At 38.1% G+C, this 15,376-nt stretch overlaps 1 protein-coding gene across 8 annotated transcripts in view; it reads left to right on the forward strand.

The window, feature by feature from the left end:
- Window positions 1-15,376, forward strand: part of Mtmr1 (myotubularin related protein 1) — an 84,034-nt gene that overhangs the window by 47,449 nt on the left and 21,209 nt on the right. For all 8 annotated transcript variants that reach the window (XM_028861358.1, XM_028861350.1, XM_028861354.1 and 5 more), the window contains one exon: window positions 1,145-1,351. In XM_028861358.1, coding sequence (XP_028717191.1) covers window positions 1,145-1,351 — 207 coding nt within the window. The remainder of the gene's footprint in view (window positions 1-1,144; window positions 1,352-15,376) is intronic.

The raw sequence follows: 15,376 nt of genomic DNA on the forward strand, positions 1-15,376 counted from the left end.
AGCTACACAGAGAAACCCTGTCTCGAAAAACCAAAAAAAAAAAAAAAAGATTTGGTCTTATTTTTAATTAATTATATGTATATGGGGGGGGGTTTGGTATGTGCACATGTGAGCATCTGTGCCTGCAGAGGCCAGAAGACTATATTGGATTCCCTGAAGGTGGATTTACAGATGCAGATGTTTGTGAGCTGCCTGACTTAAGTTCCAGGAACCAAACAAACACTGCAAGAACAGTATGCACCCTTTTTTTTTTTTTTTTTTTTTTTTTTTTTTTTTTTTTTTTTTTTTTTTTTTGGTTTTTCGAGACAGGATTTATCTGTGTAGCTTTGCGCCTTTCCTGGATCTCACTCTGTAGACCAGGCTGGCCTCGAACTCACAAAGATCTGCCTGCTTCTGCCTCCCAAGTGCTGGGATTAAAGGCATGCGCCACCACCGCCCAGTGAAGAAGTTGGGTGGTGTTCTAACTGTAGGATATAGTTTTTTTTATTATTTTGTTTTTTTGAGACAGGGTTTCTCTATGAAGTTTTGGTGCCTGTCCTGGATCTCACTCTGTAGACCAGGCTGGCCTCGAACTCACAGAGATCCACCTGCCTCTGCCTCCCGAGTGCTGGGATTGAAGTCGAGAGCCACCACTGCCCAGCCAGTATGTACTCTTAACTGCTGTGCCATCTTTCCAGCCCAAAGTTTCTTTATTTTTTTAATAGCAGAGTCTTTCTGTGTAGCCTGGGATGGTTTTAAACTCACTACATAACTGAGACTAGTCTGAATTTGCCTCCCAAATGCTGGGATTACAGGTGTGCGCCATACCTAGTAAGTCAAGTTTTTAACAGAACCTTATGACCCTTCAATAAAGGACACCATTTACTTTGATTGTTTTTCATAGTTTTAAAAAAATATGATGCTAACACTTCCTAGTGATTCTTAGTTAATTTTGTAGGTTTTTGTTGTTGTTTATTTGTTTTGTGTTTTATTTTGTTTGGGGTACTAGTGCTGGAGCCTAGGGACTCACTGAAGTAAAGCCTCAGCCCTAGATGGCATTCTTATATTGTTTATAGGCTGGAACATCCAAACTTTTTCACAGAATGATTTTATACAGAGGTTAACACTTAATGAAGCCTTGTCTATTTTACCTTCTTTTCTGAAGGTGCTGCTTGCTGGGGCAGTAAGAATTGCTGATAAAATAGAATCTGGAAAAACATCTGTGGTGATCCACTGCAGTGATGGGTGGGACCGAACATCCCAGCTAACATCTCTGGCAATGCTGATGTTGGACAGTTACTACCGGACCATTAAAGGATTTGAGGCTCTCATAGAAAAGGAGTGGATAAGCTTTGGACACAGATTTGCACTGGTATGTTGATCTGGTTTATGTTTAACTGTTTTGCTATCCCACATACATGTACCTGGCATTTGGTAACATATTTACACATATAAACAGCCTTTTTCCTTGGCACCTGACCTAAATTTCCATAAACAAAATACTAAGGACTTCCATATTGTATATTCCTGATGGAGATTATTTTGTATAGTTACATCTTTCTTTTAAAATGAAGTCAAATCCACTTAACACAGAATTAACCACTTTAAAGTGCTCAATACAGTGTTCTAGACTACATTCACAATGCTTTGCAACCATTATCTTTTTCTAGTCCCCAGACCTATTTGTCATCCCATATGGAAGTCATTCCCTTTCCTTTCAGCCCCCAGATTCCTAATCTGCTTCTATAAAGTCCAATGAGGTACCTACAATTAGTTAATTCTGTGTGGATATATGAGTTTTTCCATAACAAAGTACCACAGACTGGGTAACACAAACCACAAATGTATATTTTCTCACTGTTATGGAGGTTAGAAGTCCAAAATCAAATTCCAGTAGGGTTGGTCTCTCCTTAAGTCTCTCTGCTTGGTTGTAGATGGCCATGTCATCCTTTTCTTGTCTCTTCCCACATGGCCTTTCCTTGGTGAACATTTCCTTGGTATCTTTAAAGACAGCAGTCATATTGGGCCAGAACTTTAGTGACTGCTTTAAAGGTCCTGCCTCCAAATACAGTCACATTATAAAGTACTGGGGCTTTGGGCATGTCATTCAGCCTGGAAACTCATACTTTCAGTTTGCAGAGTATATACCTGAGTGAATTGCTGGGTCATTTGGTGGGAATTTTGGAGCAGCCATTTGTGTGTGACTGAAACTGGCAGTGAATTCTATTCTGCAAAGTCTCTTGGGCTGTTGGTCACACAGCTGAGCTATTATTTGAATAGGGGTTCAAGTCTGCAACCAGTACTTGCTGAATTTCTGTTCTCCACATTACTTGTAGTTTCCATGAATGAGCCTCTGAGTTCATCGAACTAGTGCCTGCTATTGCCTGCTTTTATCATCTGTTTCTTGCACATTATTGTAGAACTTTCTAGCTGACTTATTTCTATCCTACCTCTGTTCCCATTGCTGTATAAATATGCTGTTATACCCTAAAGTACAACCCTTTGACTTCATGATATCCTCCAGCTATCATTGCAGTTATCTGCCTTCCTTTATTAGAACACTCATCAGAACTAGTTTATGCATATGTATTTAACACTGCCTTTTCTCTTTCTTGTCTGCTTTGACCCCACTTCAACTGGACTTCCTTCTCACACTCATCTATCACAGCTGGTCTTATCATAGCCATTTTGCCAAACTCTTCCCTTACTTAGCCTGAGCATTTGTGTTGTTATTTCCTTCTTTCAGACATGCATTTTTTCACTAGGCTGTGGTTCTGCAATCATTTGCATTATTTTCTAGTTTGGGCCTACCATCTCTCCAAACTCATTGTGGTGCTCTATGGCTCAGTCCTTAGATTATTTATCTTTTCTGTATGCTTAATCTTTTAATGATCTCAGCCAGTGCCAAAACTTTGAGCCAATCTTCAGATCTATCATTCTCTTTATATCACCACCGATTCTCCTTTAATTTTGGTATATTCATCCCTTTCAGAAAGTCTCCTAAGTAGCTTTCACCTTGCTTCCTGTCATCCCCCTGTAACCAATGGAGCATTCCAAGAAACATGTCTAATGTTATCACTGCCCAGTATGAACCCAGTGTGTCACTCAATGTGTCCCTAGCTCAACACTCTAGTCTTACCTCTCAGCTTCCTCCTCTTCACTCATTCCCTGAGTATGAACACTAACCACCTGCTTACAGTTCTCCAAGTGCCCCTCACTCTTTCTCACTGATTATAGTACATTCATGGATATATTAGGGAGCAGGTGTCTCCCTGCCATTCAAATAAGACCTCCGTCATGACTGCATCATAGGTGACTTTACTCCCTTATATGCTCCTTGGCCTCATCCTAAGATTGTTCCCTCCTTCCTTTCTGTCCTCACTATACCTAATGCACATGCAAAAGCCCTTGCAGTAATGTATTACCCTTGTTATTTACAGGTCTTTACCCCCTTGATTACACCACAAATTAATTAATCCTCATACTCAGGCACTATGCCTCAGTTGTCTTCATATTCTAGGTGCCTTGCAAAGGATTGTACCTCTTCCACAGCCTATTAAATTGCCTAGAATTCTAAGGGCCAGGCAGGATATATACCAGAGGAGGTTAATAGATGTTAAAAAAAATGATAAAGACTGGAGAGTTGGTTCAGAGGGTAAATGTACTTGCCTTAAAATAGAAGGGAAATTCTGACATATGCTACAACATAGATAAACCTTCAAGATATTATGTTGAATGGAATAGGTCAGAAACAAAATGACAAATACTGTATGTTTTCCATTTACATAAAGTAGCTAGAATGGTACAAAGTAGTATGCTTTTTGCCATGAATTATTAGGTATAAGGTGGCCAGTTACTATTTAATAGGAATAGAGTTTCTTTTGAGAAGATGAAATTTCTGGAATGGATGATATTAATAATTATAAAACAATATGATTAATGCCATTTAACTGTACATTTAAGGGTATTTTAACCATTGGTAACCTTATGTTGCATTTTTTATTTTTTCAAGACAGGATTTTGATGCGAGTGTCTTTTTGTAAGCTGTGAAAATACATTGCTCTGATTAGTTGATAAATAAAGCTGTTTGGCCAATGGTGAGGCAGAATAGGGTTAGGTGGGACATTCTAACTAGAGAGTAGGAAGGAAAAAGGCAGAACAGAGGAGATGCTGCCAGCTGCTGCCACATCTCATAGACATGAAAAAAAGAATAAAATTCTAAGTTATTAAAACATTTTAAATGCCATATTCTGTAGCTCTCTGAAGGGTTTAAAGATGACTTGTCTATCTAAAATATATCTCTGTTTAGCCTTGAAAACATACCTAATATGACTATAAGTTTAATTATAATGTTTAACTACTAACTTTCATTACTTTATATCCTAATAGTTGGTAATAATAACATCAGCAAATTGCATTACATTGTTAAATGAACTAAGTACAATATCCTGAACAAGATTAGAAATACACATATAGCATTTTCTAACAATAACAATCACAATATATATAATTTATATATAATATATAAAAATCCAATCCAATGTAAAGTATTTAAAACTAAATCTACTAAAAGTAGATTCAAAAATCTACCTTCTTATCTATATCAAATCTATATTCTCTCTTTTCTTTTCAGAGTAAATTCAATAATCTACCCTCTATTCTATCATTTGTATATATCTTTTTTTCAAACAAGAACCTTAAATCTAATCTTTGTTTAGCCCTTTTCCTAACCAGTAACAACAACTTATAACCAACCCTCCTATACAATGAAAATTATCTTAAACCCAAAACACATTGAAAGACTGAAAACCACCTACCCCGCATCACTTTTTTGGGAATGTGGGCATCGAGTTGTTAAATTTGCTTCCTGCTGTTTGTGGGTAAAGGCATCATTAGGGGATTCTGAAAAGAAAAATTTTGAGTTAATTGTCAAATTCTAGGAAAGGTAGCTATATCATTTGTTGTACAGTCTCTGCATAATGCCAAAGTGCAGGGCTTATCTCAAGTCCTTGTTCAAGTAGTCTGTGAAACTGGATCATCTCAGCTAGCCATCTCGAAATTGTTCTGAGCAGTTTGTAATCCAAAGCTGATCTGTGGTAGATGTTTGTCAGCTTAGTGGTATAATTATTGTCCATGTGGAATTGTTGTTGTGTGTAGATGTAACAGTCTTATTAAATAAGAAACACAGAGCCAAATGCAGAGTTAAAAGCCCAAGAGGTCAAATCAGTAGCTAAGAGCTGATACTAAAAACCCTTTCTTACCCTTCACTGCTGCTACTGTCCTTCCCCTCAGAAAGAGAGCTACTTTCTGTGTATCTGTCTTTTATTGTCTTTCTTTTCTGCCTTCTCATTGGTTGTAAACCCAACCACATGACCTCCCTGTCACTGCCTGTCTATATAGACCTCCAGGTCTTCTGTTGTTGGTATTGAGATTAAAGGCATGTGTCTCCATGCTGGCTGTATCCTTGAACACACAGAGAGCTGCCTGTCATATGATCAGGATTAAAGGTATGCACCACCACCACCCGGATCTTGCTGTGCCTTGCTATTAGCTCTGACGCCCAGGCAACTTTATTTATTAACATACAAATAAAATCATATTTCAGTACAGATAAAATATCACCATAGTTGTGAGGCACCATCATCTTTCTGGAGACTTCAAATCTGATGGTAGGCCTGGTTGTGATTCCCTGCAGAAAACTGATAGAAACTCCAACACAAAAACATGTATAGGCAGCTACATGAAGCCTTTATTCTAGAATTAGTTAGTACTTTATATGACCATTAATATCATAATGAAAGTTTCATATATGTGTGTGTATAATAAATTTTGATATAAAATTCATACCTTAAGAAAAGTTTAAAGAATCAAAATAGAACCAAAGAACTGAGATTATTGCAATGTCTCTCAATAGATGTTGTTTCTTTCTCATTAGCATTGAGAAAATTTGAAGTAAATAGAGCATTATGCAATGTACATCTGGGAATTTTGGTTACCCCTTTCTGTTTTTTTAGCGTACCCTTTAGAGTTCTGTTTGGTCTTTCTATAACTGCTTGGACTGTAGGATTATGTGATATACCTGTAATATGCTTTATATTGTAATAAGCAAAAAACTGTTTCATTTTAACAGAGACATATGATGGAGCATTGTCAGTATTGATTTGTGCAGGTATACCCATGATGACCATAACTTCTAGCAAATGAGTGATTACAGAATCATCTTTTGCAGAACTCAAAGCAGTTGCCCATTGAAATCCTGAATAAGTATCAATGGTATGGTGTACATATTTCAATTTTCCAAATTTGTCCAAGTAAAACACATCCATCTGGCAGATTTCATTCCTCTGAGTACCCTTTGGGTTACATCCGGCTGGTAATAGAGTCTGATTGTAAAAAGAACAAGTAGGACATTTGCTTACAATTTCCTTGGCTTGTGGACAGGTTATGGAAAAGTCCTTTTTTAAACCTTTACTATTGACATGATGTTTTTTTTATGAAATTCTGAGGCCTCCAGCATATTTCCTATCAATAATTTATCAATCTCATCACTACCTTATGCTAGAGGGCCTGGCAGACCCGTATGGGATCAAATGTGAAGGATGTATAAGGAGTGCTTTCTATTCCTGATTATATCTTGTATCTAAATAAATAACAAAGTTAATTCTGACTCATCAAGAATAAATTCTGCAGTCTCCATATGCAATACCACTCTTTTAGCATAATGAGAGTCAGTAACTATGTTGAGAGGTTCTGAAAAATCCATTAATACCAACAGAATACCATACGATTCTGATTTTTGAACTGAATTATAAGGACTTTGAACCACTTTACTTAAATTTTCTGATTTGTAACCTGCCTTTCCTTGTTTGTTTGCATCTGTATAAAATGTATGAGCTCCACATATGGGTGTTTCTCGTATAATGCAAGGCAAAATCTAATCAGCTCTCTTTATAAGTTCAATTCTATCACTTTTGGGATATTTGCTGTTAATCTCTCCCAAAAAATTGCTGCAAGCTCTTTGCCAAAGTTCACTTTCTGCCCATAATTTTTCAGTGTCCTCCTTAGTAAAAGATACTAGTATTTCTGCTGGGTCTATTCCTGCTAACTGACAAAAGTCTCGATTTTCCTTTAAAATCAAGTCAGAGATCTTTTCCACATATGTTTTTAATTTTTTACTCTGTTTATTTGGTAGAAATATCCATTCCAATATGATATCTTCCTTCTGCATTAAAATTCCTGTAGGAGAATTTCTAGAGGGTAAAATAGCTAAAATGCAATCAAGCTTTGGATCCACATGCTCTACGTGTTCTTCCTGTACTTTGTTATTTTTTTTTTTTTTACCAAGGCCAATTCTCCGTCAGTTTCAGGTGATAATTCTCTTGGAATATTTAAGTCCTTGTCACCTTCTAATGTTTTGAACAAATTAGTCAGTTCATCATTTTTACCCCCAGCAATACTTTATAGATGGGAAATGTCTCTGAATAATTTTTAAAAGTCATGAAGAGTCCGTAAACAATGTCTCCTAATTTGTACCTTTTGGGGTCTAATTTTTTTGTAGACCTATTTTATATCCTCAATAATTAATAGAATCTTCTCTTTGTATCTTTTCAGGAACAATTTGTAATCCTCAGCAAGGCAAAATTCTCTTTCCTTCTTCAAACATTCTTTCTAAAGTATCTGCATTTGAGTCAGCTAGTAAAATATCATCCATATAATGATAAATTCTAGATTTAGGAAATATTTTACATATCACTTTTAAATCAATAACTATAAGAGGCCTTCCTTTAGGTAACCCAGTAGGCAAAGTGATTCCAGATTATAGAGAGCCCATTGGCTGAATTACTTTGTTAATTGCTCTTAAGTCTGTTACCATTCTCCATTTATCAGATTTCTTTTTAATCACAAATACGGGAGAATTCCAAGGGCTGCTTGATTTTCAATATGCTGAACATTTAACTGCTCTTCTACCAGCTTTTCTAAAGCCTGCAGTTTCTCTGTTGTTAAAGGCCATTGCTGAACCATATTGGCTGATCTGTTAACCATTTTAAAGGTAGACCTGTTGGTATCTTTGAAAGATCAGCAGTTGTGCCCTGTTCTTGTACAATCTGAATGGCTGGTGACCACTCATTAGAATAATATCTTCTAATATTTCTCTCAGAAACATGTTTATGATTTGTTTCTGAGGTTGGAGGAATGTTAATCTGAGTATTCCATTGTTGTAATAGATCATGGCCCCATAAGTTCATAACTATATTAGCCACATATAGCTTTAATTTTCTTCTCTGTCCTCTTGGTCCTATATATTCAGGCCATATTGCACTCTGTTTCACTTGAGATAATGTTCCAATCCCTAACAGCTGAATGTTTACCTCCTGAAGAGGCCAATTTGTATGCCAAAATTCTGGTGCAATTATTGTTACGTCTGTACCTGTGTCTACTAAATCTTCCAAGAAAACATCATTTATTCATACTTTTAATTCTGGTGTTTATTCATTTATAGAAGTTTGCCAAAAAAAATTTGCTTCATGGTTTCTCCTGAATTTTCTATTCTCTCTTCCTCAGCTGTTCTGTCACCCCGAGCAGCCTGGTTTATTCCAATAGGCGTTTGGTTATTTAATTGCTCTGAGTATGGGTTTCCTCTATGACTGCAGGAAAGGTCTGCACTGAATTTGCTCTGGGGGCCTGCATGAGGCCCCTCTGGGAGTTTCCAGATGACAGAGGCAAAGGATTACCTTGTCTGTTCCTTATTGATCTACATTCCTTGGTTCAATGTTTACCATTACCACACCTTCTGCATAATACAGAAGGGAGGGGCATTCTGTTGCCATTGTTCCTTGAAGAAACATTGTTTCTAGGAATGCCCTATTTACACTCCCTTTTCAAATGACCTTGCTTTCCACATCCTAAATATCTGACATTCCTCAAACCTTTTGAAATTGCCTCTCCTATCTGCATATCATCATGGTCATGAGACTCAATATTGATTGTGACCCTGATCCAGTCCTCCAACATGCAGATCTTGCCTTTAATGGCCTGATTATTCTTTCACATTCTGCATATGAGTTCTCAAAAGCCAAAGATTCAATTCTTATCTGTCTAGCTTCAGAATCTGGTACGATTCTATTTACTGCTGAAGACAGCCTTTGTAAGAAATCCATAAAGGATTCTTTCAGGCCCTGTATAACTTTAATGAATGGCCCAGTTTTCTTTCCTGCTTCCTCAATTTTGTTCCATGCATTCATGGCTGCCATGTGGTATAGAATTAAGGTTTGGTTATCATATAAATATTGTCTTCGTATTTCAGTGTATTGGCCTTCTCCAAGAAGCTGATCCTAGGAAATTTCCACACCTCTAGCTCTACATTGATTTTCTATTGTCTTAGCTTCGTCTCTATACCACATGTGCCTCTGCAATTGTGCTCCAGGTTCTAGGACAGCCATTATTAATTCTTTACAGTTCTGAGGAATAATCCTATTACAAGTTGACCATGAGTTTAACATTTGCTTTACAAATGGAGAATGCATGCCATAGGATACTATGGCTTCAAAATCTCCTCAAATCTAACATTTCAACTGGAGTCCAATTAGTTTGTACACACCCTTCATCAGGTGGTTTCTATATGGTTACTGGATAAATTACATTTGATTGCTTAAAAACAGGCTGTCTCTCTGTAGCCTTATAATATAATCCTGAAATAATTTCATCCTTAAATTCTTCTGTCTGAGTCTGAATTTCTCTATAATTCATTTTAACAGGTTTTTCTAAAGCTTTTACCTTGGCACTTAAAATGACCATTTTTTTTTTATTTTAATTTTTTTATTTATTTTTTAAATTACACTCATGATATTAATTAATTACACTCATGATATTAATCACATTTGTGGTATTCATATATTACATTCACAGTATTCATTCAATTTTATATATATATAAATTTATTTATAAATTCAAATTTATATATATATATACATATATATTTAAGTTTAAGTTTAAATGTCAAATGTCATTTCTTGAGGAGGGTAGGAGGTCTTAAATACAGGCTTACAGCACAATGGGAGGACCCTGGTAGGCAGAAGTTCGTTACTGATGTTTTACAATCTTGCATCTAAGCTGTTAACGCCCATTATTCAGGATACACAGACAAGGAACTTCCCTTAAGCATTCAGGAGGGTGGAACCTGGCAGGGGATTAGCATAGGGAGGATATCAAGGTCAAGGTCCACAAGCAAGGCAACAGTTACCCAAAACAGGGCCAGGGACCTACAGGTCCCCCTTTTATTAAAAAATGAGCTTCTGACTTGGGTTGCGTGGGATGTCAGCAGGTCACCTTACCCATCATGGAGACGCCTGCCCAGGCCACACAGGTGCTCTGTCTTAGGTTGGTGAGTGCCCCCCAGGCATTAACCATCTCTGAATACTCATTATCATACCGGCTCAATCATGTGTGAGCTGCATGGTTAATTGCTGCCAAAGTTCTCAAAGTGGCGCTGGGCTTGCAATCTGTGTGTTTGATACAGAAAAGACCAACATAGGTCCTCTCTCACCCATAGCCAGTAGGCTAAAGGCAACTGAGCCATTCCCTTCCTTATCGAGCCATACTGTTTGTTGGAGTCCTTGTAAGATAGTATCCCAAAAGCAAACTGGAACTTGAGTTTATAAATTTATAATTTTCAAAGCCAATCGAGATGTATATAGCTACTGAATTAAATTTATCATGCCCAATAGAATGAAAGATTAACTAACTGTGGTAGCTACTTTTGCTGCCAGGGTCTCCATTGTGCTAGCTGTAGTAAGCAATTATGAAATGGTAATCCCAGAAACAGTAGCAGCAGTGTGTGCCATTTCTATAACAGCAACAACGGCAGCAGCAGTGTCAAATTCTCTTCTGGATTGTGTGGACATCCACTGGCATGGATATAACTCCAGGAACATGAACCGCCAAGGCCCATTTTTCTTGATCCCAGCATGACTTTAGCTGGCAGCTCTTCTGGAGAATCTAATCTCATGGCTACAGTTCCTAGGCTTACATTAATGCTTGCCAAAGCTGGCCATATTGGGCTCTCAATCTCCATTAGCATCAGAAGGGTAGATTTTTTTTGATGAAGACCCATTAGGTCTCTGTCATGTTGGGCTTCAGCAGCAGCCACAGGGTGTGTTCAGTGCTCAGGAATCTAAAGAGGAACCTCATTGTCCTGAGGAAAGACATAAACAGAACTCTGGGGCCACACCAACACTAGATCGGGGCTCCTCCACGTGCTATTAGAAAGATCCTTTCATTGCTCCAGAGGGTGATTTGCAACAGGAGCCCTCCAGTGTTTATCTGCATTGGATCCTCCAGCAGAATCCGCCGATAAACTCCAGCAGAATCCACCGATAAAAAAATTTAAAATATATAAAACAAGTGGAGAGGAATGATGAGTCCCTAGTTCTCCCTTTTTAACTTCAGTAAAATGTTTGTTTAATATTTAATATTTTAAATTTTTCTTTATTTTTTATTGTTTAAAATTAATTAATTAATTAATTTTTCTATTATCAGCTTGATAGAGTATGTATTCTTATCTTAATAGTGAGATGTTTCATTGAGGCTTGCTCAGTAATTGAGTAAAACCGAAATTTATTATAAGCCACAGTCGTCCTAGGGACCTCCACGCTGTATATATAGCCTCCATGGTTCTGTGGGATGTAGTCTGATTGTTCTTTATTTTATATCTAGAATCCACTTATGAGTGAGTACATACCATGACTGTCTTTCTGGGTTTGGGTTACCTCACTCAGGATGATTTTTTCTAGTTCCATCCATTTGCCTGCAAATTTCATGCTTTATTGTTTTTCTCTGCTGAGTAGTACTCCATTGTGTATATGTATCACATTTTTTTCATCCATTCTTTAGTTGACGGGCATCTAGGTTATTTCCAGGTTCTGGCTATTACAAATAGTGCTGCTATGAACATAGCTGAGCATGTATCTTTATGGTATGAATCAGCATTCCTTGGGTATATGCCCAAGAGTGGGATGGCTGGGTCTTGAGGTAGTTCAATTCCTAATTTTCTGAGAAACCGCCATACTGATTTCCACTGTGGTTGTACAAGTTTACATTCCCACCAACAGTGGAGGAGTGTTCCCTTTGCTCCACATCCTCTCTAACATTGACTGTCATTGGTGTTTTTGATCATAGCCATTCTGACAGGTGTAAGGTGGTATCTCAGAGTCATTTTGATTTGCATTTCTCTGATGATTAAGGATGTTGAGCATTTCTTTTCTTTTGGTGTTATATTTCTATAGACTTTTTTTTTATTTTACAATACCATTCAGTTCTACATATCAGCCATGGGTTCCCCTAATCTTCCCCCCTCCCACCTCCTCCCCTTACCCCCAGCCCACCCCCATTCCCACCTCCTCCAGGGCAAATCCTCCCCCAAGGACTGCAATCAACCTGATAGACTCAGTCCAGGCAGGTCCAGTCCCTTCCTCCCAGACTGAGCCAAATGTCCCTGCATAAGCTCCAGGTTTCAAACAGCCAACTCATGCAATGAGCACAGGACTTGGTCCCACTGCCTAGTTGCCTCCCAAACTGATCAAGCCAATCAACTGTCTCACCTATTCAGAGGGCCTGATCCAGCTGGGGGCCCCTCAGCCTTTGGTTCATAGTTCATGTGTTTCCATTCATTTGCTATTTTTTTTCAATAATTGAGTAAAACCGAAATTTATTATAAGCCACAGTCATCCTAGGGACCTCCATGCTATATATATAGCCTCTATGGTTCTATGGGTTGTAGTCTGATTGTTCTTTATTTTATATCTAGAATCCACTTATGAGTGAGTACATACCATGACTGTCTTTCTGGGTTTGGGTTACCTCACTCAGGATGATTTTTTTTCTAGTTCCATCCATTTGCCTGCAAATTTCATGCTTTCATTGTTTTTCTCTACTGAGTAGTACTCCATTGTGTATATGTACCACAATTTTTCCATCCATTCTTCCGTTGATGGGCATCTAGGTTGTTTCCAGGTTCTGGCTATTGCAAATAGTGCTGCTATGAACATAGCTGAGCATGTATCTTTATGGTATGAATCAGCATTCCTTGGGTATATGCCCAAGAGTGGGATGGCTGCGTCTTGAGGTAGTTCGATTCCTAATTTTCTGAGAAACCGCCATACTGATTTCCACAGTGGTTGTACAAGTGTGCATTCCCACCAACAGTGGAGGAGAATTCCCTTTGCTCCGCATCCTCTCCAACATTGACTGTCATTGGTGTTTTTGATCGTAGCCATTCTGACAGGTGTAAGGTGGTATCTCAGAGTCATTTTGATTTGCATTTCTCTGATGATTAAGGATGTTGAGCATTTCTTTAAATGCCTTTCAGCCATTTGTGATTCTTGTTTTGTGAATTCTCTGTTTAGCTCTTTAGCCCATTTTTTAATTGGACTGTATAGTATTTTGATGTCTAGTTTCTTGAGTTCTTTATATACTGTGGAGATAAATTCTCTGTCAGATGTGGGGGACCATCTTTTTAAATAGTAAAAGGATAATTAAACAAATAATATGCATAATTGATTTTACATACATCCCATCAACATTAATCCTCTCATGCAATTGCTTCATTTTCAGACTGCCTAATGTGTTATCAAACAAAGATCAATTTCCTTCCATTGTAAAGATATTTTCCCTTTTTTATAATGTGGGAAATTTTTTTCTCTTTTAACTAGTTTCTCCCTTTAAGATATCTGATATCTTAATTGACTTACCAAGTCTGTGTAGAACAGTACAAGTCCAAGGGAATTTCACAACAGCTACCTAGAGTGGTTGCAGTTTGAGATGAGAATCGAGAGAGAGAGAGAGAGAGAGAGAGAGAGAGAGAGAGAGAGAGAGAGAGAGAGAGAAAGAAAGAAAGAAAGAAAGGAAGAAAGGAAGGAAGGAAGAAAGAAAGAAAGAAGGAAAGAAGGAAGGAAGGAAGGAAGAAAATACCTACTACCTACCAGGAGAAGAGAAAGAAGCTAAAAGCTAAAATCCAGCCACATGCTCTGGCTTGAGCCATTTTGGCCTGAGACAGGCGTCTATAAACTCACAAGTGGTCTAGCTGCTAAGAGCTCCAGCCTTTTTAAGCTCTGGCCATGTGCGTTGGAGATCTGGCCGCAAGTAGCTCCAGCTGCATGTATCCAGACCACTTGTAGCTACAGTCAAGTACAGCTCTGGCTGTGTGTAGCCGGACCACTTGTAGTTCCAGCCTAGGCCTGGGGCCTGTAAACTCTGGCCTGTAAGGCCACCAATGGTTTTTTTTTAATGAATTCTTGCCATTTGGGTGCCAAATGTAGACAAATTTCTAAACTCTCTTATTAAATGAGAAACAGAGCCAAAGGTAATAGCCAAAGACATCAGAGAATTAGCGAATAGCCATGACTAGCCTTAGCTTACCACCATGCTGTAGCTTCTCTGGAGAGAGAGCTTCTTCCAGTCTAACCTGAAGGAGAAAGGCAGAACAGAGTCGAGGCTGCCAGCCGCTGCCATGAAAAGCAAGATGTAAAGATACAGTAAGCCAAGAGCTCTGTGGCAAGGTATAGACTTATAGAAATGGATTAATTGAAGATGTGAGATCTTCTAGCTAGCAAGAAGCCTGAGCCATTAGGCCATACAGTTTTAATTAATATAAGCTTCTGAGTGATTATTTTTTAAGTGGCTGTGGGACTATAGACCATGGGAGCCAGGTGGAACCAGAAAACTTTCAGTCACAGGGTTTCTCTGTGTAACTGTCTGGCTGTACTGAAACTCACTTTGTAGACCAGGCTAGCCTCAAACTCACAGAGATTCACCTGCCTCTGCCTCCCAAGTGCTGGGATTAAAGGCATGCACCACCAGCAGCAGCATTTTTAGTGTATTTTTATCATAATTTAAAATCTTTTGGTCTCACACACATAATGCACATAAGTAAAAATAGATAATCCTTTAAAGTAAAATAGAAACAGTCTCCCCAAAACAATCATCACCACAGCAAAACTAAATATCTACCCCACCAAATGAAAATAAGGTAATATACTATAAGAGGTTTTTTTTTTTTGTGTTGGGGGTCCTTTGAGACAGGGTCTTGCTATGTAGCCCTGTCTGGTCTGAAACTCACTATGCATTGTGTGATATTTTGGATTACATTCTGATGCTCCCAAGACTACCAATAAAAATTTGCCTTTAATCAGAGGACAGAGCTAGCTACTTGCTGACCAATGTTAACCATACATTTGGAAGACTGAGGACAGATAGACAGGAAGTAGTAGGGTGTGGCTTAAAGAGGGTCTTAGCCCTTTTTGGATCAAGGAATGTGTGTGAGGGAGGTTTATCCCATCTGAATCTGTCTTATTTTTAATCTATTGCTTTAAACTGCAATGTGGCTAGGACAGACACATGAGAA

This window comes from Peromyscus leucopus, chromosome X (genome assembly GCF_004664715.2).
Source record: "Peromyscus leucopus breed LL Stock chromosome X, UCI_PerLeu_2.1, whole genome shotgun sequence".
Classification (NCBI taxonomy): domain Eukaryota; kingdom Metazoa; phylum Chordata; class Mammalia; order Rodentia; family Cricetidae; genus Peromyscus; species Peromyscus leucopus.